Here is a 26,008-nt window from a genome sequence, read left to right as displayed (position 1 = left end):
GTAGGTTGAACCTTTCCTCATCTGATACATGATTAGTGTTGCTTTTCTGAATAAATTGTGTTTTTTTTTTTTAATAAAAATTTATTTATTTATTTATTTGTTTTTGGCTGCATTGGGTCTTCATTGCTGCGTGCAGGCTCTTCTCTAGTTGCAGCGAGCAGGGACCACTCTTAGTTGCAGTGCGCGGGCTTCTCGTTGCTGTGGCTTCTCTTGTTGCAGAGCACAGGCTCTAGGCACACGGGCTTTAGTAGTTATGGCATGCGGGCTCAGTTGTGACTTGCAGGCTCTAGAGCGCAGGCTCAGTAGTTGTGGCGCGTGGGCTTAGTTGCTCCACGGCATGTGGGATCTTCCTGGACTAGGGCTCGAACCTGTGGCAGGTAGATTCTTAACCACTGTGCCACCAGGGAAGTCCAATTGTGCTATGTTTTAATCTTCCCAGCTGGTTCAACAAACGACTTTCTTATATTTGGCCTCCACTGGATGTATACATTTTTAGCCTAAGTTTTGGTATTTAGGTTTAGTCTAGAAAATTATAATTCTAGACTAGCCATATCATTTTAAAGATAAGAAAATTAAGTCCAGGGGACTTCCCTGGTGGTCCAGTGGTTAAGACTCTGTGCTCCCAGTGCAGGGGGCCCGGGTTTGATCCCTGGTCGGGGAACTAAGATCCCACATACCTCAACTAAGCCTGCACACCGCAACTAGAGAAGCCCGCGTGCTGCAACAAAGACCCAGAGCAGCCAAAATAAATTGATTTTAAAAAAAAGAAAAGAAAATTAAGTCCAGGAAAGTAATGACTGACTTGTCTAGTTGTATAGTGGTGACAGTGACAGTCGAGCAGCTCTTCTCTCTGTTATCATTGTGTTCTTTATACTTCAGAGGCTACTGCTTCTCTAGGGGGATCCATATGTATTTGAAAGGCTAAATAGATGAGATTTTAATCTTTATAAACGTGAAATTGTCATGCCAAATTTTATTATAGCAAATAATATATGTTTACCTACAATCATAAATAAAATTGTTGCCATTGTAACTTTTTATGATACTGTAAACCATAATTCTATTGATTAAATTGTTCTGGCTATAGTGTCTTGCTTCTCATGTGGTTTGCTTTAAAATATTAATATTGAAAGTAGATGTGTGGGTGCTGTCAACATAGCAAGCGCATTTGGTTTTATTATGGGTTTCAGAATTTCAGTTTCTGGAAAATGCTCCATTGTTCTAATGTTAACAGTTTAATCTTCTATTTTCTCTCTTCCCATAATTAAAATGGGAAGAAACAATATGGAGACTATGCCACAAAATAGGTAATTTTTGACAGCATGAGGAAGTTAATTTCTTTCTCAGTTACTTTGCTGTGCTTCTTGCTGGAGAGTGTTATTAGGAAAATGAATAAGCTTTTCAAAAGGCAGGTGCTATGAAAAAAAAAATAAGCCAACCTATTTCCTTTATTTTATACCACTGTTTTTTGGAGTTTAGATAGGCTGATGAACAGACTGTGCAAAATGAAAATATATGTTTATCTCCTACGTGAATAAGCCAAACTATAAAATTTATCTGTGACTTTAAGGGAGTTTTCTTTTCAAATCAGTTCTTAGGCATTTCTGGTCCTTTATTAAATTCATAACTTTGAACTATATGACTTAATTTATCATGATTTTAGGTGTTCTCAGAAAATCAAGATACAGAAAGTACGGGTACATACATGCAAGGGATTTAGTCTGAAGGTTACTGTTGTACTTTGACCAATAGTAACCTTTGTATCAGTTTTCCAAGTATACTGCTTGGAAAGTGCTACTGACCCCCTCTAGTGGCCAAAAGATTACACTCCCCACCCCCCAAATAAGGAGGAATGTTATAACAAAGGTGTGGTCTCATTACTGTAATATTTAAAAGAACCCAGCCTTGTTCTATATGGGACATGTTCAAAAAGTGTTTCATTGAACCAAAATGTCATTGTATGTTCATGCAAAACATGTTGAGGAATACTGCTTACAAACACACAAATTTGGGAAAGAAGGGTTTTTTTGCAAAGCAATTTGTGTGAGGGACCTTAAAGCGTATATGTTGAAAGGAGGAAATATTCCTATAGTAACTGTATTTGAATTCCACATTATTAATTTTAGATGGAAATTGGTGTTTTCAAAAATCCTGTATTGGTGATTAGAGCTTGTAAGTAAGCTCTACTTTTTTCTTATGGAAGAATGGGGTTAAGAAAAAGCCAGCATGCCTTTAAAGTATTATCCCTAAAATCATACCAATGGGATTTTGAAGACATGTCAAGATTTTTAGGAACATTTAACAGTGTATATCAGTTGTGACCATAAAGTAATTTCTTCCCATTTACATCCTTGGAAATTTCCCTCACCCCCATCTTCGAAAAGCAGACCTTGTTAAATTCAGGATGAGTATTGTTGCCTTAAAGTGGACATCTTGGAAAGCCAAATAGATGTCAACAACATTGCTACTTTTCAGAATAGTTTTATAACTTATCTTTTCTTTTTTTTTTTTGCGGTACGCGGGCCTCTCACTGTTGTGGCCTCTCCGGTTGCGGAGCACAGGCTCCGGATGCGCAGGCTCAGCGGCCATGGCTCAAGGGCCCAGCCGCTCCGCGGCATGTGGGATCTTCCCGTACCGGGGCACGAACCCGTGTCCCCTGCATCGGCAGGCAGACTCTCAACCACTGCACCACCAGGGAAGCACCATATAACTTATCTTTTAGAATCATTTTAGCCCCTGTGATGAAGTGTTTTTAAAAATTGATATCTTTGATGATAGATTAGATTTTTGAGAGAAATCCAGTACTAAATCAGAGCCATGTCATGTGACTAAGAAAGGCAGTCAAGCTTAATTATACAGTTTACAGCTATTCCTTTAAAGTAGTGAGACAGTTTTAAAAGTTTTATTCTGCAACTCCCCAAAATGATTTTAGATAGCTCCATTTTGTGGCTGTATCATAAAATTACTCTAAATATTGTGGTAGTACCATCAGGAATCTTTTATGCAATGTTAGCATCATTGGCACAATTATAGACATTTCCAGAATGACCAGTTTTTAAACAGTGAGGATTCATTTGTATGTGCATGTGTTAAACACTTAAATTATTTATTTTAAAAGTTATCCCAGTGCAGATACTGACATAGAGTGACAAATGAATCCCCATTATTTAAATTGAATAAAATGGAATTGGTCTTATGAGTATACTTTATTTTCTTTTTCCTTGGAATGATGTATATAATTTATAATGCAATTTATTTAAGTGAAACTTTATTAAAGGTAGAAATACAATTACTCTAAATAAGCTCTTAGCCTCGATATTCATTTACTACCCATTACTTAAAATGTACAGCAACAGTATTGCTATAGTAGAGTTTTTTGTTCTATCATGTCTTTGTTATAAGGAGATATTACTGTTTTGAAATAGTGGAACCTGAAAAAACAGGCAAGGATGTAAGAAGTATGTTTCATAGTCAAAAAACATTTAGTAAAGCTTTGTAGTGTTTATATTTTGTTTCAAGATTTTAAAGTTTTGACTTACTCTGTTTAGGACTCATTGATATAAAGTAAGTAAATGGAGAGGGTAGTTTCATTTGGATTTGGATTTGAAATTGTTTGGTTTTAAATATTTTTCAAATAAATATCCAAAATTTGTTTTTAAATAAAATTTTGATTGTAAATTATGGGGTAGTTTTGTATTTAAATGGACGGTTCAGATTAATTTCTGTTAAGAAATGAATGACACATAGGTGTCTGAGATAAGTGATTTCTGAAGTACGTACCTTATATTTTTGGTCCATCACAGATAGATTTTTCTTATTTTTAATTCTAATCTTCTATATTTAAATCTAACGAAAAACTTTACCAAACCATTGCAACAATTAAAAAGTAGAAACACTATACTTAGAAAGTTAGCATTATTGTCAAACGAGACAGAGAAACTAGAGCCATTTTAGTTAAGGAACCTAGCTCAGTACCTTTGTTCCAGGACATTATTTGATAAGAAGTCTTATTTTTTTTATGAATTACATGATTTCTGTAATTAGAATTTTCTTTTTGTGGGATTCTGTGATACTGAAACAAGCTTACCTTTTTTTCTGTAGCTAATTTATTGAGGTACAATTTATTGTACCTTTGATTCCATCTAGTCATGAGTTTATATGTAATTTGTTAGTAAATTCAGAGTTAAGAACATATTGCAGTACCTTTTATAGGTAGAGTGTTTTATGAACAGGCATTATTAAAGTATGACAATTTTACTTTGAATCTTTAGCGACCGGTATGTGCTGGAAGCTTGAATTTTAAGAAGCTGCACTAGGTGTGATGCCAAAAATGATTAGATATTATTTTACCTCTTAAGTTTAGTGTCTAGGATTAAAATTATGCACAGTACTTGTAAAAGAATAACAGTAGGAAGAAATCACAGATCCCAAAATACTTGAGCAGGTTTTAGGTACTTGGAAGTTGTTTTTTTTCAAATGTTTAATTCTTTTGTCCATGTTTTTAGTACTGCATTTTCCTAAGCAGGATGGGATGCAAAATTGATACTTTAAAGAGTGCCAACTCCATCAAAATTAGATCACAGTTCTGAGTCTAACTAAACCCCAAAAAGAGTTCAGTTATCTTCTATGATGTGATTACAGAATAGACTGGCAAAATTGGGGATTTTCTTTGTGCCATGAACTGTCAAGGTGGCTACAAAAATGGAAGAAATACAGTCTTCTTACAGAAGGTACAAGTCCACTAGTAGTTACAAATGTAAACTATTAAAATTGAGTGGCAAATGCCATAATCATGATATGTTAAGAATGGTTGAGAATACAGAGACAGACTATCTGGAATAATAAGAAAGGCTTCATTGAGACAGTGATATTTGAGCTGTGTCAGGATAAATAATTCATCTATAAAGAAGTTTTCCTTTTTTTTCTTTCTTTTTTTTTTTTTTTTGGTCCTTGTTCTACCAAAATTTTTTATTGTGGTAAAATATGCATGATGATCTGTCATTTCAGCTATTTTTAATTGTACAATTCTGTGACATTAAGTATATTCACATTGTTGTTCAACCATCACCACCATCACCATCCATCTCCAGAACTTTTTCATCTTCTCCAACTCCAGCTCTGTACCTAGTAAATTCTAACTCCTCATTCTCCCCTTTTCCTTGCCCCCTGTTAACCACTGTTCCACTTTCTGTCTCTATGAGTTTACCTACTCTAGGTAGTTTTCCTATTATTAAACTCTTTTAGCCAACTAGTCCAGCATGTAGTTGGTATTCAGTAAATTCCTAAATTAAGTGGCAATTAGGAATTGAAAGCATTGCTTATGCCAGTGGATTGCCTATATTTCTTGAGTGAACTCAAACTCCTAATTATTGTTACAGTAACCTTACTTAACAAAAAATTTTTTTGCAATAACCTTATTAATTTATAGGGAAACTTTTGTTTTCTCAAGTATTTTTCCAGTTTTATTGAGATATAATTGATATATAACATTGTATTAGTTTAAGGTTTACAACATAATTATTGGATATATGTATATATTGTGAAAGGATTACCACAGTAAGTTTAGTTAACATCCATCACCTCACATAGTTAAAACGTTTTTTTCTTGTGATGATTAAGTATTTTTTATTTAATTTTTTTCATGTAGTTTACTTTCCTTTTTAGACTGAGTCTGGATATGGATCTGAATCCAGCTTGCGTCGACATGGCTCAATGGTGTCACTGGTGTCTGGAGCAAGTGGCTATTCTGCAACATCCACCTCTTCATTCAAGGTTTGTGGTTATGAATGCTTTAGTACTGAATGTTGTGAACAGAACTTATTTGATAGAATAAGTTTTTTGAAAGAATTTTCCTACAATGTAATTTATTTGAAGTAGTTACAGAATAGTTTTTTAAGAGGTAAAATCATGACTCATAAAAATAAAATGAACACGTCAGAGATTTTGTTTCATTCATTAATGAAATAAGATGTTAAAGAAAAAATGTAGTTCAAAGAAGAACGTGAAGAATGCTGAAATGATTTTGCTAATGTATGCAAAACTAATCAGTAGTCACACATCAGTAACCAGTGTACCTCCACTGGACAAAGTTCATTTGCTTTTCTATGGAGAAGAATCATTTACATTACTCTCAGTTTTCTATGACTTAAAGAGTTGTAAAATAGCTCAAATGCAATGAAATCAAAGACTTCTATATGATCGGACACCCTCTCCATGGATGATACTTACTATTCCTTTCAAAGGACAACCAGTAATATTTTTGCCCATTTTAAAATCTTTCACAATTTATCATCACAGTGTTTAATTTGAAAATATTAAATGTTGTAGTAGCAAGTTGTCAGGCTTATTGCTCTCATTTCCTTAAGACTTATCACTGTCAAGCCATTAATTACTCAGTTTCAAGTCCGTCCCTGGAAATAATACATTGAACTTGACAACTCTCCCTACTCCATGCCCTCAATAGTAAGATACAGACCTTAAAAGATGATGAAATACCAAGGGACTAAATATAAACAAATTCTAGTTTTGTTAACTTGGATTACATCCCCCCGTTTTGTGTTTTGCAGAAGGGCCACAGTTTACGTGAGAAATTGGCTGAAATGGAAACCTTTAGAGATATCCTATGCAGACAAGTCGATACTCTACAGAAGTACTTTGATGCCTGTGCTGATGCTGTCTCCAAGGATGAACTTCAAAGGGATAAAGGTTAATTAGGCTATTACCACTATTTTTACTTGGAGAATGAATGGATTTAAAGCCTCTTGATCTTAAGGGTAATGTCTTTAAGTGATGGAGGTAATTATAGTCACTTTTGCTGTGCATCTCTAATGTAACAGATTTCAGTGTCCACATAACTTGTGTACTTTAATAACATCCTAATTAATCTGATCACCCATACCAGATATCACTGAAGATTTTAAAATGGTTTTTGAACTCTTTATTCCATTAAAAAATATAATATCATCTTGATAATATGGGGCATTTCACATGATTATGTCTAACAAATGTACCCTATGACGAGTCTTAGAGACAAGCATATGTTTATGTTAAATCCTCCAGATCTGGAATCAGTCGATCTTTTTGCCCCTCGCTCTTCCTCTTCCTCTTTACCGCTCTTTCTCGCCTTCCCTCTGTCACCCTCCCTTCCTCTGGCCTTTTTCTCATAGAAGAAGTCAATAATGGAATTACATACACATGTAAAAGTAATTTTAGTGAGTGTTTTTTTTTTAAGAGAGATGATCTTTAGTTAACTTATAATGTGAATTTTGAAGTTACTTTTCATTTATTACTGCTAAATATTACTGGTGTTATCAATATCTTTTCTTCAGTTTTTCTCTTAATTTGTTACAATGGGCAAAAATGAACTACTCTTAACAGTATTACTAAATCATGCTAAGTTCATACCCAGTATAACTAAGTTGCCTAACATGGTTTTGTTTCTTGGTCTTATTAAATGTCTTTGATCTGAGTTCATATTCTTTTTGTTGACTTGCTGGCAAGATGGTGGAGTAGAAGGATGTGAGCTCACCCCTTCTTATGTATTCTTTTTGTCTTCTCTGTTCTTTGTTCCCTTTTTCTGCCTTCTTTTGGATTGAGTATTTTTTATAATTCCGTTTTCTATCTCCTTTGTTGGCTTTTTAGTTATACTCTTTGTTATTATAATGGCTGGCTACTTTAGGGTTTATAGTATGCACATTTAAGTTATTACAGTCTCCCTTCAAGTAGTATACCCACCTCCTGTATTGTATAAGAACCTTAGAATAATGTATTTCCCTTTCTCCCTACTACTGTGGCAAGGCAGTTTCGCATTCTCTAGCCAATTCCCTGTGAATTATTCCAGGTCTGTGTTGTAGGAACAGATGCTTTTCCCTCCCCCACATAGGCCTTGGGTACTCTTCCCTAGAATCCTCTCAGATGGTTCTTTCTATGACCTCTATAGTTCCTTAACTTGTATGTGCTATCAGTACTCTGCTGAGTACTCAGGGGGACCTTCTGCCCATCTCCAGAGTTCTCTCTCTGTACAGTTCTCTCCTCCCAAGTACTCTGCCTTGTGAAGTCTAGTGTCCTTTGTCTCTCTGGATTCTCAGCTCCATTTCTTCACCTCAGAGAGTCTACCCGGCTCCTCCTGGGTTCCTCATTACTCTACAGCTTGGAAACTCTCCCATGGCAGTAAGCTGGAGCATTCACAGGGCTCACATCATTTGTTCCCCAGCCCTTGGGGATCATTGTCCTTTGTTGCCTAATATCCAGTATCTTGAAAACCATTGTTTCATATATTTTGTCTGATTTTTTAGTTTCATGCTAGAGGATAAATTCTCTTCCTGTTACTCCATCTTTGCCTGAAGCGGAAGCCCATATTCCTCTTAAAGCACTTAATTTTACCTAAAGTATCCTTGAAGTTCTTTATATTTGATGCACTTATAAGTTTTTGGTTAACAATTAATGTTTATTTCTCTAAAAATAAAGACAGTTGAACTTCTACTTCTCATTAATTAAAAAAAGTATGTATACTTTTTTTTTGGTCAAATTAGACCTTACACATCAGCTTTCATTTGCTTGCAAACAGCCCTTTAAACTAAAACAGGATGTATACAGATTTGGATTCCTTGTTTATTTTTAAATGATTCACGTCAATAATATATAGCATTTTAAAGACAAAAGTGATAGTGGAAGGAGTAGAAGTTGGGATGTAATAATAACCATGTTGTGTAGAAGATTTGAAAAATATTTTTAAACATTATTCATGTTTGATTATATAGCAACAGTCATAGACTAATGTATTAGTTGTTAGGGATGCCATCGCCAAAGTATAGACGGTGTGGCTTAAACAACGGAAGTGTATTTCCTCACAGTTCTGGAGGCTAAAAATGTGAGATCAAGGTTTTGGCAAGTTTGGTTTCTTCTGAGGGCCATGAGGGAAGGATCTGTTCTAAGCCTCTCTCCTTGGTTTGTAGATGATCATCTTCTCCCTGTGTCTTCACATCATCTTCCTTCTGTAAGTGTCTGTGTCCAAATTTCCTCCTCTTATAAGGACACTGGTCATATTGAAGTAGGGCCCATCCTCATGACCTCATTTTAATTCGATTACCTCTGTAAAGACCCTGTCTCCAAGTACAGTCACATTTTGGAGTACAGGAAGGTTAGGACTTCAACATATGAATTTGGTTGTGGCACAATTCAGCATATAACAACTGATTTTCCTATAAATGGCTATTTTAAGAAATGATGTTTTTAAGAGTGCATGCTGGGTAAAGGTGAAATAAGAACATGGACCATAGTTTCCTACTTTGACTATAGACTGGAATTGCTGACCTAAGGATCTCTATAGATGTACTTTCACTAAATTATCAAGACTAAATTATCTGTAACTTAAAAATTTTTTAAGAAGAATCACTGTTCTTCATTAAGTGTGTCATTGAAATGATAATAGCAAGCTCTCATTTTAGGTGTTCAATGTTTTCATTTAAAAAGTTTTATCGTAATTGCTAGTAAGGAGACTTAACCACACACACACACACACACACACACACACACACACACACACACACACACTCGCCACACTTCAGTAAGGTTTAATTAACCATTTAGGTCCAGATACTCTAGGATTACAGAAGTAGAAGACATTATCTCTGACCTAAACATATGTTTTAAAACAAGACATATATACCATATTAAACGTAAAAGTTCTAATCTTGCTCTTCTATTCATTATTAGTTTGATGACTTGAAGTAGATTACTTAACATTTCTGCACATCTCTTTCCTCTGTAACATGGATGTTGTATCCAGCACATACGATTGTGAGACTTAAATGAGAATATGTATATTAGCCCTGTGCTTAATAGCAAGAAATCAATAATAGTTGCTATTATTAATGTGGTTGATTTGGATTATTGCAGGGATAATGAAAGCAGGACTGTACAAGATCCAGAGGTGGAATTTAGCATAATAGATTTGAGGGCTGGTAAGGGAGACCAGTCTGATTGGGATGGGAGATTTGTATTAGGACAGTGGTTTTAAATCATGTCAGACATCCCTTAAAGGTGCCTCAATGATGGACAAGGAGTGTTTGGTTGGGAAGGAAAGGGGGAGGGCCACTCTTTTAGCCAGAGCAGCTCTTGTTTTCATCAGTCTTATATTTTGAGTATTTACTAGAAAAAGAAGGTTGAAAATCCTTGTTTGGTAGTACTAGGCTATTGGATGGTTAGAGATATGAAAGTGAATCTTTAGGAACCCAAGGTAGATACTGAGGAGACAAGTGAAATGCAGACATTTCAGTATTTAAGAGCAGTTAATCAGATTAGTAATGAGTCAAGGTCAGGATGTTGTCTGATGATTTAAAATCAGTAATGATTTAAAATCAGAGCAGCACTGTAGTAGTTAATTTCTTAGAATTGACCATATTTGCAAATTATTGATGAAAAGACAGATCCACAGAATCTGGGAATTTGATTAATCTTGGAACTAAGGCTTTTGCAGAGGCTTCAATATGGATAGTGAAGTCTGTAGGAATGATGGATGTGGAAAAGAAAAATGTCAGTTGGATACTGATAGCAGTTAGCTGGTTATAAAATAGTAGGTGTTAGTAAATAATAGCAGCTTATGATTTGAAAAAGTTGTTATAGATGAGTGCAAAATTTTCAGGTGATGAAAAAATGAAATAGCCCAGTAATTAGAAAACTGTAGTACAGAATAAAGGTATTTTCCATAGTAATTACTACCATTTAGTCAGGGGAGGGAGTAAGGAATAGTAGTAGGCTTTGCATCCATTGGAGAGAGAGTTAAAAATAGATGAAATGTTCCTCATAGAGCCAAATTACTCCTGACGTAAAGAGAGATAGGCAAGGAGTAAGACATTAGTTTAAAGTGAAGATTTATTCTGTAGAAAGGGAGTTCCTCGAAAGATAATAAACTAAAGAAGCCATTCAGAAACAGAGAATAAGGTTGGGGGCTGCTGAGGTTTAGAAATTTGCACTAAGAAGTGGAATACATAGTGCAGAGGATTAAGTATGTTAGGCAGTAGAAAAAGGGATAGTATGTAGAAGAAAGAGGTATGTGGAAGAACACAGGGGATTCTGTATTTTCTGGAATTGGGTAGGTTAAAATGGATGTCCAGGCACAGACACATTGGGATGAATTAAAATCGATATCGCATCTATAAGTCATTATATTTTCCCTGCGTATCCTAGAGGCAAGATAAAGTATCTTCTGCATGTACCATTACCATCCTCTTCAGTCTTTGTAGGCCTCTGGTAGAATTATGAAATCTCCCCAAGGTCAGGAGGAAGAGATAGGAAGACTTAAAGACAGAATAAATTGTATCTCAGTACCATCCCTTACACAAATGAGAATGGGTACAGTTTTTATAAGAATGTATTTAAAGACATTCCACAGCATATTTATTGGGCATATATTGATAAGCACTGAAAATACAAAGATGAATAAGACCATGTACTCACAGAATCCAGAGTATATTTACTCCGTTGAACATAAGAATAAACTGGTTAATTTCTATGTGCTTTCATCCTGATATCCTTAAATATATTTTACTTAGTGGTAGAAGATGATGAAGATGACTTTCCTACAACACGTTCTGATGGAGACTTCTTGCATAATACCAATGGCAATAAAGAAAAGGGTAAGTAGTAAAATTTTCCCCCTCAGTTAGGTAAAATACACTTTCTAAAGTTACATAATAACTAACTATATAACAAGAATAATTAATGGAATAGTTAAGAAAAATTTTTTAAGCTGGACAGCGAAATTTTTCTTCTAAGAAAAGACATGTAGGTAAAATATACATTCTGACATTAAATAATCTGACAGATCATCTGACAAAGACTTATTCTAAATTTTAGACATTGGCCTCTTATTTCAGCAGTATTTGGTAGAATCAGTTTCTAGTACTGAGAAAGTATTTCTTAGGGAGGAAACATTGTAATGGAACTTGAATGTTTCTTTAGAGTGTATTTCTCTCTGTTAATGTTCTTTTCTCTCTCCACTTGATAAACTGGTGTTGCAAAGTATATAATCAGTGTTATTAAAGGAAAATTATTGAAATCACTGATTTCACAGCACAATTGTTTATAGACTCAGAAGCAAGGTGGTTTATTACATATATCAGTTTATTTCATATATCAGTTAATTGTTGCTCTGTTTATAAGGGCTCACTCATTAGATGGAATTCTTAATTGTTCATTGGGAACCTGTGTTTTGCAACAGCATGGATGAACCTGGAGGGCATTATGCTGAGAGAAATAAACCAAAGACAAATACTGCATGGTATCACTTATGTGTGGAATCTATGTATGGGGCAGGGGTGGGCAGGGAGGTTGCGACAGAAACCTGTGATTCATGGTCAGTGCTTTCTTTTAACATATCCTAAGAAAAAGCTGGCATGGATTCCTAAAACTTTTTTTAAGTTGCAAATAAGCCTTTGTGGAAAAAAATAAGTTAATCTAATTATGCTTATTTTTGCTGAAGTTAGGAAAGAATATGAAGTAAAATCTGTGGCCGTGGCATATTTTCAAATAATTTTTTAAATAGTTATATGCATGGAAATTTCACAAATCATATGGGAATACTGTAATATTGATACTAAGATCTAATGCTTCTCTTCCCCACCTTTTCCTTCTTTCCTCTTCCTGTTTCTTATTTTCCTAATGGTTCTCTTCTTCTTTATAACCTACTCTGCTCTCAATCTTGCAAAATACTAGCTTCTTATTACAAAGTTTTCCTTATAACTTGGGGCTAAAATGTTGAACCTTGTTGAGTCATCCAGATTTATATGTCTTTATGGAATTAGAGGATTACTTTGGGAAGGTTCTTTCTGTTACATTTTAATTTTACAGTGAATAATCTGCTTTAATAGAAAAGATTTTGTTTGGATATGGGAAAAATTATTGAAAGAAGTTGTAAAATTCTCAGGTCCAATCTTCCATCATCTCACGTACATTCAGCTGCCCCATCTGTATTCCCCAAAAGAGAATGGAAGCTTATTTTCTGTAGAAATTGAACTGCAGAGTTTTAGATTCAGGAGTACCAGATACATCAAAAGATAGGTTGTATTGGCCTATCAGTAAAGTAATTAAGTAGAAATGTACATGCTGACTATTGAAATCCAACAGCCTCACTGTTCTGCTTATCGCTAAGAACTCTCGTAGCCAGGGACTAAATGAAAGTCTGTACATGGAAAGATGCAATCCCCAGCTTCTTTCTCTTATCCTGTTTCCATAGTATATTTTCTGATACAAAACTGGACATAAATTTTCTGATACCAAATTAAAAGTTAACTCTGGAGGCACTGAAAGCCCATAGAGAAAAGACTGAGAGCTTTTGCAGGGTCCATCATGAAAAAGCTGTCTCACTACCAGATCACCCTTTGGTGAAGTCCAGTAGTTAAAGCCCTTCTAGTGCATATAGAGCTTCCAGTACCTAACTGTTAAATGTGATCTGGCTAGATCTCGAGACATTTGAGGGAAGCCTCCAACATCTCTTTTTCGAAGAGACTGAAACCAAGCAATAGAAGACTGGGTTATTAAAGTCATTTAGAGAAATATCCTGTAAGATATCTGAATAATTTTTTAAATCACAAGTGATGTTTTAAGTATACTTGGGGAATTCACTGTTTAAAATAATTCCTTTCTTCAGAATCACGGACAGAGAATAGACTGGTGGTTGCCAAGGGCGAGGTGGGATGGGAGAGGGATGGATTGGGAGTTTGGAATTAGCAGATGCAAACTGGTATATATAGAATGGATAAACAGCAAGGTCCGACTGTATAGCACAGGGAACCATATTCAATATCCTGTGATAAACCATAATGGAAAAGAATATGAAAAAGAATGTATATATATGTATAACTGAATCACTTTGCTGTACAGCAGTAATTAACATAACATTGTAAATGAACTATATTTCAATTAAAGAAAAGAATTCCTTTCTTAATGTTGATGGAAATTAACTCTTGAAAATCATCATAGGTGGAAAGTATCTTTTTATGGTTAACCTCTAGAAATAAGTTAGTCAGAAGCATTGAATATAATCCGGTAAAGTGAACAGAGCATATAGTCTTTAAATCTGGAACTATTTGATTGTAGTCTGGGATTAAGGTATTTCAGTCATCTCTCAAAAACAGGGTCTTAGTCCTAGATTGATCAACTATTGGAAGAGGGAAAAATAATACTCTGTTCTTGGGCGTGGTCATTGTAATGTTCTCACTATTAGGACCATTATTAAAGATAAGTCTAGATCAAATATTGTGATGTAACTATACTAAAGTTTTTTAAAATTTAGAACTAGTTTACCAACCTACTAGTAAATTTGCCAAGAATAGGAATGGGGGGTATGGGGCGAAGACTAAAACAGGAGTAAAACTTCCAGATATTCTAAGATGAGAAGAAAGGCAATTAAAGTAATTTGAAGATTAGAGCAGAGGAGAAATTTTTGAATTAGAAAACACCTTCCTTAGTTAAAGACTTTTAAGAGTTCTAGATCACAGTGAAAGGAATGTTTCCTCAATCTTTTGTGAACAAACTTCTCATCTACCTCTAATATAAGTTTTCTTCTGTTAAATTCTATACCATCTTTTAAAAATTATATTTCTAGAGACAAAAGGAGAGATTTTATGACAACAAAATACATATTTGCATGTAACAACAGAGCCCCAAAATACGTGAAGCAAAAACTGACCAAAGAGACAAGTCAATAGTAATAGTGAGACTTCAATAACCAACTTTCAGTAATGAATAGAACAAGTAGGATAAAGATCAACAAGACAATAAAATATTTGAATAGTCTAAATAAACAGACCTAGTAGACATTCACAGAACACTCCACCTAACAATAGAAAAATGTATATTCTTCTCAATTGTTCATGGAATATTCTTTAGTATAGACCTTATGCTTGACCACAAAACAGGCTTTAATTAGTTTAAAAGGACTGAAATCAAGCAAAGTATGTCCTCCAACCACAGTGGAATGAAATTGGAAATTAATAACAGAAATTTGGAAAATTCAGAAATATGTAGAAATTAACACACTCATAAATAACCCGTGGATCAAAGACAAAAATCACAAACGGCATTAGAAAATACTGTGAGGTGAATGAAAGCAGAAACACAAGATTCCACAACTTATGGGCTGCCACAGTACTTAGAGGAAGTTTGTAGGTGAAACACATTTATTACAAAGAAGAAAGAGATGCACTGCTGGTGGGAATGTAAATTGATACAGCCACTATGGAGAACAGTATGGAGGTTCCTTAAAAAACTACAAATAGAACTACCATACGACCCCGCAATCCCACTACTGGGCATATACTCTGAGAAAACCATAATTCAAAAAGAGTCATGTACCAAAATGTTCATTGCAGCTCTATTTACAATAGCCAGGACATGGAAGCAACCTAAGTGTCCATCAACAGATGAATGGATAAAGAAGATGTGGCACATATATACAATGGAATATTACTCAGCCATAAAAAGAAATGAAACTGAGTTATTTGTAATGAGGTGGATAGACCTGGAGTCTGTCATACAGAGTGAAGTAAGTCAGAAGGAGAAAAACAAATACCGTATGCTAACACATATATATGGAATCTAAGAAAAAAAAATGTCATGAAGAGATTAGTGGTAGGACAGGAATAAAACACAGACCTACTAGAGCATGGACTTGAGGACATGGGGAGGGGGAAGGGTAAGCTGTGACGAAGTGAGAGAGTGGCAGGGACATATATGCACTACCAAATGTAAATTAGATAGCTAGTGGGAAGCTGCCGCATAGCACAGGGAGATCACCTCTGTGCTTTGTGACCATGAGAGGGGTGGGATAGGGAGGGTGGGAGGGAGGGGGGCGCAAGAGGGAAGAGATATGGGAACATATGTATATGTATAACTGATTCACTTTGTTGTAAAGGAGAAACTAACACACTATTGTAAAACAGTTATACTCCAATAAAGATGTTAAAAATATTTAAAAAAAAAGAAGAAAGAGAATTGAAAAACAATACAGAGAATCAATGAAACTTTAAGTTGATTCTTTGAAAAACAAAGTTGACAAACTGTTAACTAAACTGATCAAGAGAAAAGGGGAGAAGACTCAACTTATTAAAATCAGGAATGAAAGGGAGGACATTACTGCTGACCTTACAGGAATGAAAAAGATTATAGGGAGATGCTATGAACAGCTGTATGCCAACAAATTAGATAATTTAGATGAAATGGACAAAAGTCCTAGAAAGACACCAACTATTGAAACTATGTCGAGAAGACCTACAAAATCCAAATAGACCAATGATAAGTAAAGAGATACAATTAGTAAAAAAAACTTCCCACAAAGAAAAGCCCAGGCTCCAGTGACTGCACTGGTAAATTTTACCAAACATTTAAAGAAAAATTAATACCAGTTCTTCACAAATTCTTCCGCAAAGTAGAATAGGGGGAGCACTTCCTAACTAATCATTCTCTGAGGCCAGTTTTGCCTTGATACCAGTATCTCTTAGTGAAACCCACAATTAACATAACTTTTTTGTGTGTGTGGTATGTGGGCCTCTCAGTGTTGTGGCCTCTCCCGTTGTGGAGCACAGGCTCCGGACACGCAGGCTCAGCGGCCATGGCCAATGGGCCCAGCCGCTCCGCGGCACGTGGGATCTTCCCGGACCGGGGCACGAACCCACGTCCCCTGCACCGGCAGGCAGACCCCCAACCACTGCGCCACCAGGGAAGCCCCTAACATCACTTTTAATGGTGGAAGGCTGAATGCTTTCCCCCAAGATCAGGAACAAGATAACCTTGTTCCTAACTAATGTTCAACCTTGCCACTTCTGTTCAACAATGTATTAGAGATTCTACCTGGACAGCTGGGCAGGAAAAATAAATAAAAAGCATCCAGATTCAAAAGGGAGAATTAAAACATTCTCTGTTTGAAGATGCCATTATCTTACATAGAGAAAATCATAAAGAATCCAGTAGAAACCTATTAGGACTAATAAATTAAGACTGCAGGATATAAGATCAGTATACAAAAATCAATTGTATTGGACTGGCCAAAAGGTTCATTCAGTTTTTTCTGTAAATGGCTCTAGTAGCACTTAGTTGGCTTTAACGTCATTCAAAACAATTTTGTTAGATTGTATGTGACAGCTGGCATATCAGCGTGCATTTAAAAGAAGATTTATCAAAATTGGTGAAATTTTGTGTAGTCATTTTAATATTAAAGATGGAAGAAAACATTTTCAGCATTTTATGCTATATGTCAAGAAAGGTAAAAATGCAACTGAAACCCAAAAAATGATTTGTGCAGTTTATGGAGAAGGTGCTGTGACTGATCGAACACATCAGAAGTGGTTTGTGAAGTTTCATGCTGGAGATTTCTCGCTGGACAATGCTCCATGATAGGGTAGACCAGTTGAAGTTGATAGCAATCAAACTGAGACATTAACTGAGAACAGTCAACATTATACCACATGGGAAGTAGCCGACATACTCAAAATATCCAAATCAAGTGTTGAAAATCATTTGCACCAGCTTGGTTATGTGAATCGCTTTGATGTTTGGGTTCCACATAAGTTAAGAAAAAAAAGACTTCTTGACCATATTTCCACATGTGATTCTCTACTTAAACGTAATGAAAACAGTCCGTTTTTAAAACAAATTGTGATGGTGATGAAAAGTGGAGACTGTACAATAATGTGGAACGGAAGAGATCGTGGGGCAAGTGAAATGAACCACCACCAACCACACCAAAGGCTGGTCTTCATCCAGAGAATGTGATGTTGTGTATATGGTGAGATTGGAAGGGAATCCTCTATTATGATCTCCTTTTGGACAACCAAACGATTAATTCCAACAAGTACTGCTCCCAATTAGACCAACTGAAAGCAGCACTCGATGAAAAGCATCCGGAATTAGTCAACAGAAAACGCATACTCTTCCATCAGGATAACCCAAGACTGCACATTTCTTTGATGACCAGGCAACAACTGTTACGGCTTGGGTGAGAAGTTCTGATTCATCCACCATATTCACCAGACATTGCACCTTTGGATTTCCATTTATTTTGGTCTTTACAAAATTCTCTTAATGGAAAAATTTTCAATTCCCTGGAAGCTATAAAAGGCACCTGGAACAGTTCTTTGCTCGAAAAGATAAAAAGTTTGGGGAAGATGGACTTAATGAAGTTGCTTGAAAAATGGCAGAAGGTAGTGGAACAAAAGGGTACATATGTTGTTCAGTAAAGTTCGTGGTGAAAATGAAAAATGTGTCTTTTATTTTTACTTAAAAATTGAAGGCACTTTTTGGCCAACCCAGTATTTTTTATACACTAGCAATGAAGAATATGAAAATAAAGTTAAGGAAACAGTTTTGTTTATGACAGCATCAAAAAGGATTAAATACCTAGGAATAAATTTAACAAAAGAAGCACAAACCTTATATTATGAAGACCACAAAACATTATTGAAAAAATTAAAGAAGACCTAAATAGATGGAAAGATTTGCCCTGTTCATGGATCAGGTGACTTAATATTGTTAAAAATTCAGTATTCCCCCAATTGACCTGTAGATTCAATCCAGTCTTTACCAAAATCCTAGGTAGGATTTTTGCACAAGTGGACAAGCTAATCCTAAAGTTCATATGGAAATACAAATGACCCAGAGTAGCTACAATAGTCTTGAAAAAGAACAAAGTAGGAGGACTCACCCTTCCAATTTCATAACTTACTACAAAAAGTAACAGTAAAGTATAGTTCTGGCATAAGGAAAGATATATAGAACAGTGGAATAGAATTGTGAGTCTAGAAATAAACCCTCACATTTATAGTAAAATAAATGTGACTTTTCACAGGAGTGCCAAGACAACTCAGTGAGGAAAAAAGTCTTTTCAACAAATGGTGTTAGGCAGCTGGATAACCATATTTAAGGAATGGAGTTGAACCCCTACTTCACACAAACACAAAAATTAACTCAAAATGGATCAAAAACCTAATTAAAAGAGCTAACACCATAAAACCTTAGAAGAAATATAGGACTTAATCGTAATGACCTTGAGCAAGGCAAAGCTATCTTGATCTTTAGCAAAATTTTAAACTTTTGTGCTTTAAGGAAACTATCAAAAAGTGAAAAGATAACCCACAAAATGGGAGAAAACATTTGCCATTCATTTATCTGGTAAGGGATTTGTATTTAAAATACATTAAGAACTCTTAAAAATCTATAATAGACAAATATCTCAGTTCAGAAATGGGCAAAGCGTCTCAATAGACATTTTTCCAAAGAAGATATACAAATGGCCAATGAGCACCTGAAAAGTTCCTCAACTCATTAGCCGTCAGGAAAATGCAAATCATAACCACAGTGAGACACCACTTCACACTTATTAGGCTGGCTGTAATCGGAAAGAAATACCATAACAAGGTGTAGCTGCTTTGGAAAACAGTCTGGCAATTCCTCAACATATTATACATGGTGTCACCATTTGACCTAGCAGTTCTACTCCTAGTTATATATTCAGAAGAAATGAAAACATACATCCATATAAAAACTTGTAAATGGATGTTCATTGCAGTATTATTCATAACAGTCAAAAAGTGGAAATAACCCAAACATCCATCCACTAACGAATGGATAAACAAAATGGAACATTTTTTAGCCATATGAAGGAATAACATACTTGACATGTGCTGTAACATGGGTGAACCTTGAAAATATTACGCTAAGTGAAAGAAGCCAGTCACAAAAGACCACTCTTTGTTACTTTATATGAAATATTCAGAGGCAAATCGTAGAGCAGAAAGCGTATTAGTGGTTTCCCAGGACTGGGCAGTAGGGTTGGGGGAAATGGGAAGTGACTACTAATGTATGTGGGATTTGAGGGGATGGTTCATAAAAATGTCCTAAAGTTGGTTGTGGTGATGCTTGTACACTCTGTGAATATACTGAGAATCATTTAATTGTGTGTGTTAAATGAGTGAATTTTGTGCTGTGAAAATTATATCTCAATAAAGCTGGTATTTATAAAAAGACTGGGGAATTCACTGGCAGTCCAGTGATTAGGACTCTGTGCTTTCACTGCCGAGGGCCTGGGTTCAATCCCTGGTCAGGGAACTAAGATCCCATAAGCTGTGTGGCACAGCTAAATAAATAAATAAATAAATAAATAAATAAATAAATAAAATGTACACTTTAAAATTTTTTTTAAGTGTAAATAAATTCACTGACTTAGTACTGTTCAATTTTTTGGCCCCTACTTTTTCTTGGGTGCGGGGGGCGCACCATGCAGGTTGTAGAATCTTAGTTCCATGACGAGGCATTGAACCTGGGCCCTCAGCAATGAAAGCACAGAGTCCTAACCACTGGACTGCCAGGGAATTCCCTGGCCTCTACTTAAAGTCAGAAATTTCCTACCCCTAAACCCTTATTTCTTAATGATTAATTGTATTAATTACATGTCAAAGATGGCTACTTGCATGGATTTTTTATATCTATTTTCCAGTTGTTCCCATTTAACTATATTTTTAACCTTTTTTTTAACCTTATTTTCTAACTTCTAACTTCTATCTATTCCTGTTTTGTAAATAATATACAAGAGCATATTGTCATCTACTATATAAAATAATGACAGTAAATATTAACTAATCTGTCAAATCAGGGTATACTCTTGATGAAACTCATTGAGAAGCAATTTAGTGTTAATGGAACATGCATTACTCTATGAAACATGATTATCATCTTGTCCTTTTCTCCCACGTAGTCTGTGTACAGATGCTCATACATTAATTGTCTAAATGAAGAAGTTGGACCAGCCACAGATCACTTTTCATCATCTTTTAACTCACAGATTTTTCATGTGAGAATATTTTAAATTTAATTTTTTAGCCAACTGTATCTTACTTTGTTAGAATAATCATATCTATCATAGACCAGTAGTCCCAAACCAGTTGATTGTTGACCTTAGTACGATTAATAACATGGTCATAGTCTTAAGCCATGTTTCTTCTTTATCATAGTAGACAGATGAGGAGAGATTTAAACAAAGTTGCCATCCTGTATGTCCAGAAGGACACAGTCATTTGGAATATTTCAGGTGGGGAAAGGAAAAAATCCTCACCACAGAAACTGGGGATTCCCCCTTAGGTTGCCTACTATTTAAATTAGTGTTTGGGAGTCTTAATGAAATGAAAGGATTACAAATCTCTTGGCTTCTGTCAGTATTTGTTTTTATTTTTGACATGTTGATGTTAGCTTCTGGGTTCCTTGATTTTCTGAATGTTAGCACCTTTAAAAGAGTTTTGAACTGTATAACGTCAGTTCAACCAAAAGAACTATAGATTTGAATGATAATTTTAAGAGCTTAAGTACTTAAAAATCTAGATTTATAGATTATTTTATAATTTCTTTCATCTCTGCCCTTCATAAGCATGGTTACATTCACATACTTTCAACTTCCTTTTGCTACAGTGTATCATTTTCCCAGAAGAAACTAAGGCATGCCACCTTGTCTCTTTAAGATCTTCTTTCCCTTGTGGTCAGCTGAGACATTTAGATGAGTATGCTCATCTAAAATTATTGAGTACTTTGGGGTTTTGCTTAAGTTTTTCCATCAAGTTTAATGTAGTTCTACAAGATAAGGTATAAGAGACTTAGAGCAAAAATCAAGGTAACCAGTACTTAGAGGAGCCCAGTGGATGACAAATTAAGATGAGGTTTTGTCTTCATGACCTTCATTTCCTAACAGATGTAACATGAGAGAAGTTTATTTCAGAGACCTTACTATGTTTGAGACACTTACTTTCAACTGTTTGAAAGTTTTAAAATCTGTTGCATAATCCTTGTATCATTCTGAAAAGGATTTGAGGGTGACAGCTTCTGAAAGTAGTTAAGTGCAGCTGAAGAGGTACATTTCTAAAAGTTTTTTCAAAGACATTTTATGTTGGTCTTTCATCTTGTACTGACTCTATATAAATTAGCAAACAGCATGAAGGACCCATTATTACAATGGCACACATTCTCATATATAGGAACAGATCAGATGACTTAGTTTCTAAGTTGATTATTTTTAAAAATCGTAGTTTGTAATAAAACATCAATCTTGGTAACAATGGTAGAAAATAGTGATAGGAAGGATTTTCAGAAAATACCAGAAAAAGAAAATAGGTTTTAAAACAGCTTTACTGAGATATAATTAACATGCCATAAACTACGTATATTTAAAGTGTACAGTTTGGTAAGTTTTGACATTATCAGGAATCTGTCACCACAATCAAGACCATTATTATGTCCATCGCCCTCAAAAGTTTCTTCCATCCCTTTTGTCTTCCCTTCCTCCCTCCATTCTCAAACAACCACTGATTTTTCTGTCACTATAGATTAGTTTACATTTTCTAGAATTTAATGTAAATGAACTCAGTGTTTTTGCCTGATCTCTTTCTTAGTTTGAGATTTCTCATTGTTGTTGTACATATCAGTATTTAATTTCTTTTCATTGCTGAGTAGTGTTCCCTTGTATAGATAACAACCACAGTTTCTTCAATTCATTTGTCTATTGGTGGACATTTGGGTTGTTTACAGTTTGGGGCTATTATAAATAATGTTGCTGTGAACATTCACATGCAAGTTTTTTTTATGTAAATATACCTTATTTCTTTGGGCTAAATACCCAGAGGTGGAATGGTTGAATCATATGGTAGGTATGTATTTAACCTTTTAAAAATCTTCCAAGCTGCATTTCACCAGTCATATTTATGAGAATTCAAGTTCATCCAAACCCCCACTAACACTTGATGTGGTCAGTCTTTTAAAATTTTAGTCTTCTAATAGGTGTGTAGTGGTACTCACTGTAGTTTTAATCCTTTTTTTTTAACCTTATTTTCTAACTTCTAACTTCTATCTATTCCTGTTTTGTAAATAATATACAAGAGCATATTGTCATCTACTATATAAAATAATGACAGTAAATATTAACTAATCTGTCAAATCAGGGTATACTCTTGATGAAACTCATTGAGAAGCAATTTAGTGTTAATGGAACATGCATTACTCTATGAAACATGATTATCATCTTGTCCTTTTCTCCCACGTAGTCTGTGTACAGATGCTCATACATTAATTGTCTAAATGAAGAAGTTGGACCAGCCACAGATCACTTTTCATCATCTTTTAACTCACAGATTTTTCATGTGAGAATATTTTAAATTTAATTTTTTAGCCAACTGTATCTTACTTTGTTAGAATAATCATATCTATCATAGACCAGTAGTCCCAAACCAGTTGATTGTTGACCTTAGTACGATTAATAACATGGTCATAGTCTTAAGCCATGTTTCTTCTTTATCATAGTAGACAGATGAGGAGAGATTTAAACAAAGTTGCCATCCTGTATGTCCAGAAGGACACAGTCATTTGGAATATTTCAGGTGGGGAAAGGAAAAAATCCTCACCACAGAAACTGGGGATTCCCCCTTAGGTTGCCTACTATTTAAATTAGTGTTTGGGAGTCTTAATGAAATGAAAGGATTACAAATCTCTTGGCTTCTGTCAGTATTTGTTTTTATTTTTGACATGTTGATGTTAGCTTCTGGGTTCCTTGATTTTCTGAATGTTAGCACCTTTAAAAGAGTTTTGAACTGTATAACGTCAGTTCAACCAAAAGAACTATAGATTTGAATGATAATTTTAAGAGCTTAAGTACTTAAAAATCTAGATTTATAGATTATTTTATAATTTCTTTCATCTCTGCCCTTCATAAGCATGGTTACATTCACATACTTTCAACTTCCTTTTGCTACAGTGTATCATTTTCCCAGAAGAAACTAAGGCATGCCACCTTGTCTCTTTAAGATCTTCTTTCCCTTGTGGTCAGCTGAGACATTTAGATGAGTATGCTCATCTAAAATTATTGAGTACTTTGGGGTTTTGCTTAAGTTTTTCCATCAAGTTTAATGTAGTTCTACAAGATAAGGTATAAGAGACTTAGAGCAAAAATCAAGGTAACCAGTACTTAGAGGAGCCCAGTGGATGACAAATTAAGATGAGGTTTTGTCTTCATGACCTTCATTTCCTAACAGATGTAACATGAGAGAAGTTTATTTCAGAGACCTTACTATGTTTGAGACACTTACTTTCAACTGTTTGAAAGTTTTAAAATCTGTTGCATAATCCTTGTATCATTCTGAAAAGGATTTGAGGGTGACAGCTTCTGAAAGTAGTTAAGTGCAGCTGAAGAGGTACATTTCTAAAAGTTTTTTCAAAGACATTTTATGTTGGTCTTTCATCTTGTACTGACTCTATATAAATTAGCAAACAGCATGAAGGACCCATTATTACAATGGCACACATTCTCATATATAGGAACAGATCAGATGACTTAGTTTCTAAGTTGATTATTTTTAAAAATCGTAGTTTGTAATAAAACATCAATCTTGGTAACAATGGGACCCATTATTACAATGGCACACATTCTCATATATAGGAACAGATGACTTAGTTTCTAAGTTGATTATTTTTAAAAATCGTAGTTTGTAATAAAACATCAATCTTGGTAACAATGGTAGAAAATAGTGATAGGAAGGATTTTCAGAAAATACCAGAAAAAGAAAATAGGTTTTAAAACAGCTTTACTGAGATATAATTAACATGCCATAAACTACGTATATTTAAAGTGTACAGTTTGGTAAGTTTTGACATTATCAGGAATCTGTCACCACAATCAAGACCATTATTATGTCCATCGCCCTCAAAAGTTTCTTCCATCCCTTTTGTCTTCCCTTCCTCCCTCCATTCTCAAACAACCACTGATTTTTCTGTCACTATAGATTAGTTTACATTTTCTAGAATTTAATGTAAATGAACTCAGTGTTTTTGCCTGATCTCTTTCTTAGTTTGAGATTTCTCATTGTTGTTGTACATATCAGTATTTAATTTCTTTTCATTGCTGAGTAGTGTTCCCTTGTATAGATAACAACCACAGTTTCTTCAATCCATTTGTCTATTGGTGGACATTTGGGTTGTTTACAGTTTGGGGCTATTATAAATAATGTTGCTGTGAACATTCACATGCAAGTTTTTTTTATGTAAATATACCTTATTTCTTTGGGCTAAATACCCAGAGGTGGAATGGTTGAATCATATGGTAGGTATGTATTTAACCTTTTAAAAATCTTCCAAGCTGCATTTCACCAGTCATATTTATGAGAATTCAAGTTCATCCAAACCCCCACTAACACTTGATGTGGTCAGTCTTTTAAAATTTTAGTCTTCTAATAGGTGTGTAGTGGTACTCACTGTAGTTTTAATTTGCTTTTCCCTAGTAACTAATAGTATTGAGCATCTTTTCATCTACTTATTTGCCATCCCGATCTCTTCTTTAGTGAAATGTGTGTTCAATTCTTTGGTTCAGTTTTTTAATTGGGTTATATGTTTCCTTATTGTTGAGCTTGAGATTACTATATTTTGTGTATTATAATACAGAATATGTCTATATTAATATATATATAGATAAAGGATATGTCCTTTATCATACGTATTCTGTGCAAAGATTTTCTCCCAGTCTGTGGCTTGTCTCTTCATTCTTTTTAAAAAAAATTTTTAAATAGATATTACATATATTTAAGGTGTCCAATATGATGATTTGGTGTACATGATGAAATGATTACTGCAGTCAAGCTAATTAATGTATCTCTTCACAGTTACCATTATTTTTTTAACTGTAGATTAGCTCTCTAGACTGACTTATCCTACATAACTGTAACTCTCATTCTTTTAACAATGCCTTCAAGAGCAGAAATTTTAAATTTTGATGAAGTTTAGTTTGTCAACTTTTATGGATTGTGCCTTTGCTGTCATATCTACATATGAGTTTTTAAAGTTTAAAGTATCATTATTTCATTTAAAGAGTTCTATTAAAAAGGTTTCTTGGGGCTTCCCTGGTGGCGCAGCGGTTGCGCGTCCGCCTGCCGATGCAGGGGAACCGGGTTCGCGCCCCGGTCTGGGAGGATCCCACATGCCGCGGAGCGGC

At 34.9% G+C, this 26,008-nt stretch overlaps 1 protein-coding gene across 3 annotated transcripts in view; it reads left to right on the top strand.

The window, feature by feature from the left end:
• CERT1 (ceramide transporter 1) overlaps window positions 1-26,008 on the top strand; it is a 132,171-nt gene that overhangs the window by 51,455 nt on the left and 54,708 nt on the right. For all 3 annotated transcript variants that reach the window (XM_024130721.3, XM_024130626.3, XM_024130673.3), the window contains 3 exons: window positions 5,665-5,772; window positions 6,567-6,705; window positions 11,553-11,636. In XM_024130721.3, the coding sequence (XP_023986489.1) occupies window positions 5,665-5,772; window positions 6,567-6,705; window positions 11,553-11,636 (331 nt within the window). The remainder of the gene's footprint in view (window positions 1-5,664; window positions 5,773-6,566; window positions 6,706-11,552; window positions 11,637-26,008) is intronic.

This window comes from Physeter macrocephalus, chromosome 8 (assembly GCF_002837175.3).
Source record: "Physeter macrocephalus isolate SW-GA chromosome 8, ASM283717v5, whole genome shotgun sequence".
In the NCBI taxonomy this organism is placed as follows: domain Eukaryota; kingdom Metazoa; phylum Chordata; class Mammalia; order Artiodactyla; family Physeteridae; genus Physeter; species Physeter macrocephalus.
Note: the sequence above shows the minus strand (reverse complement) of the source record. Positions and strands in the feature narration are given on the sequence as shown.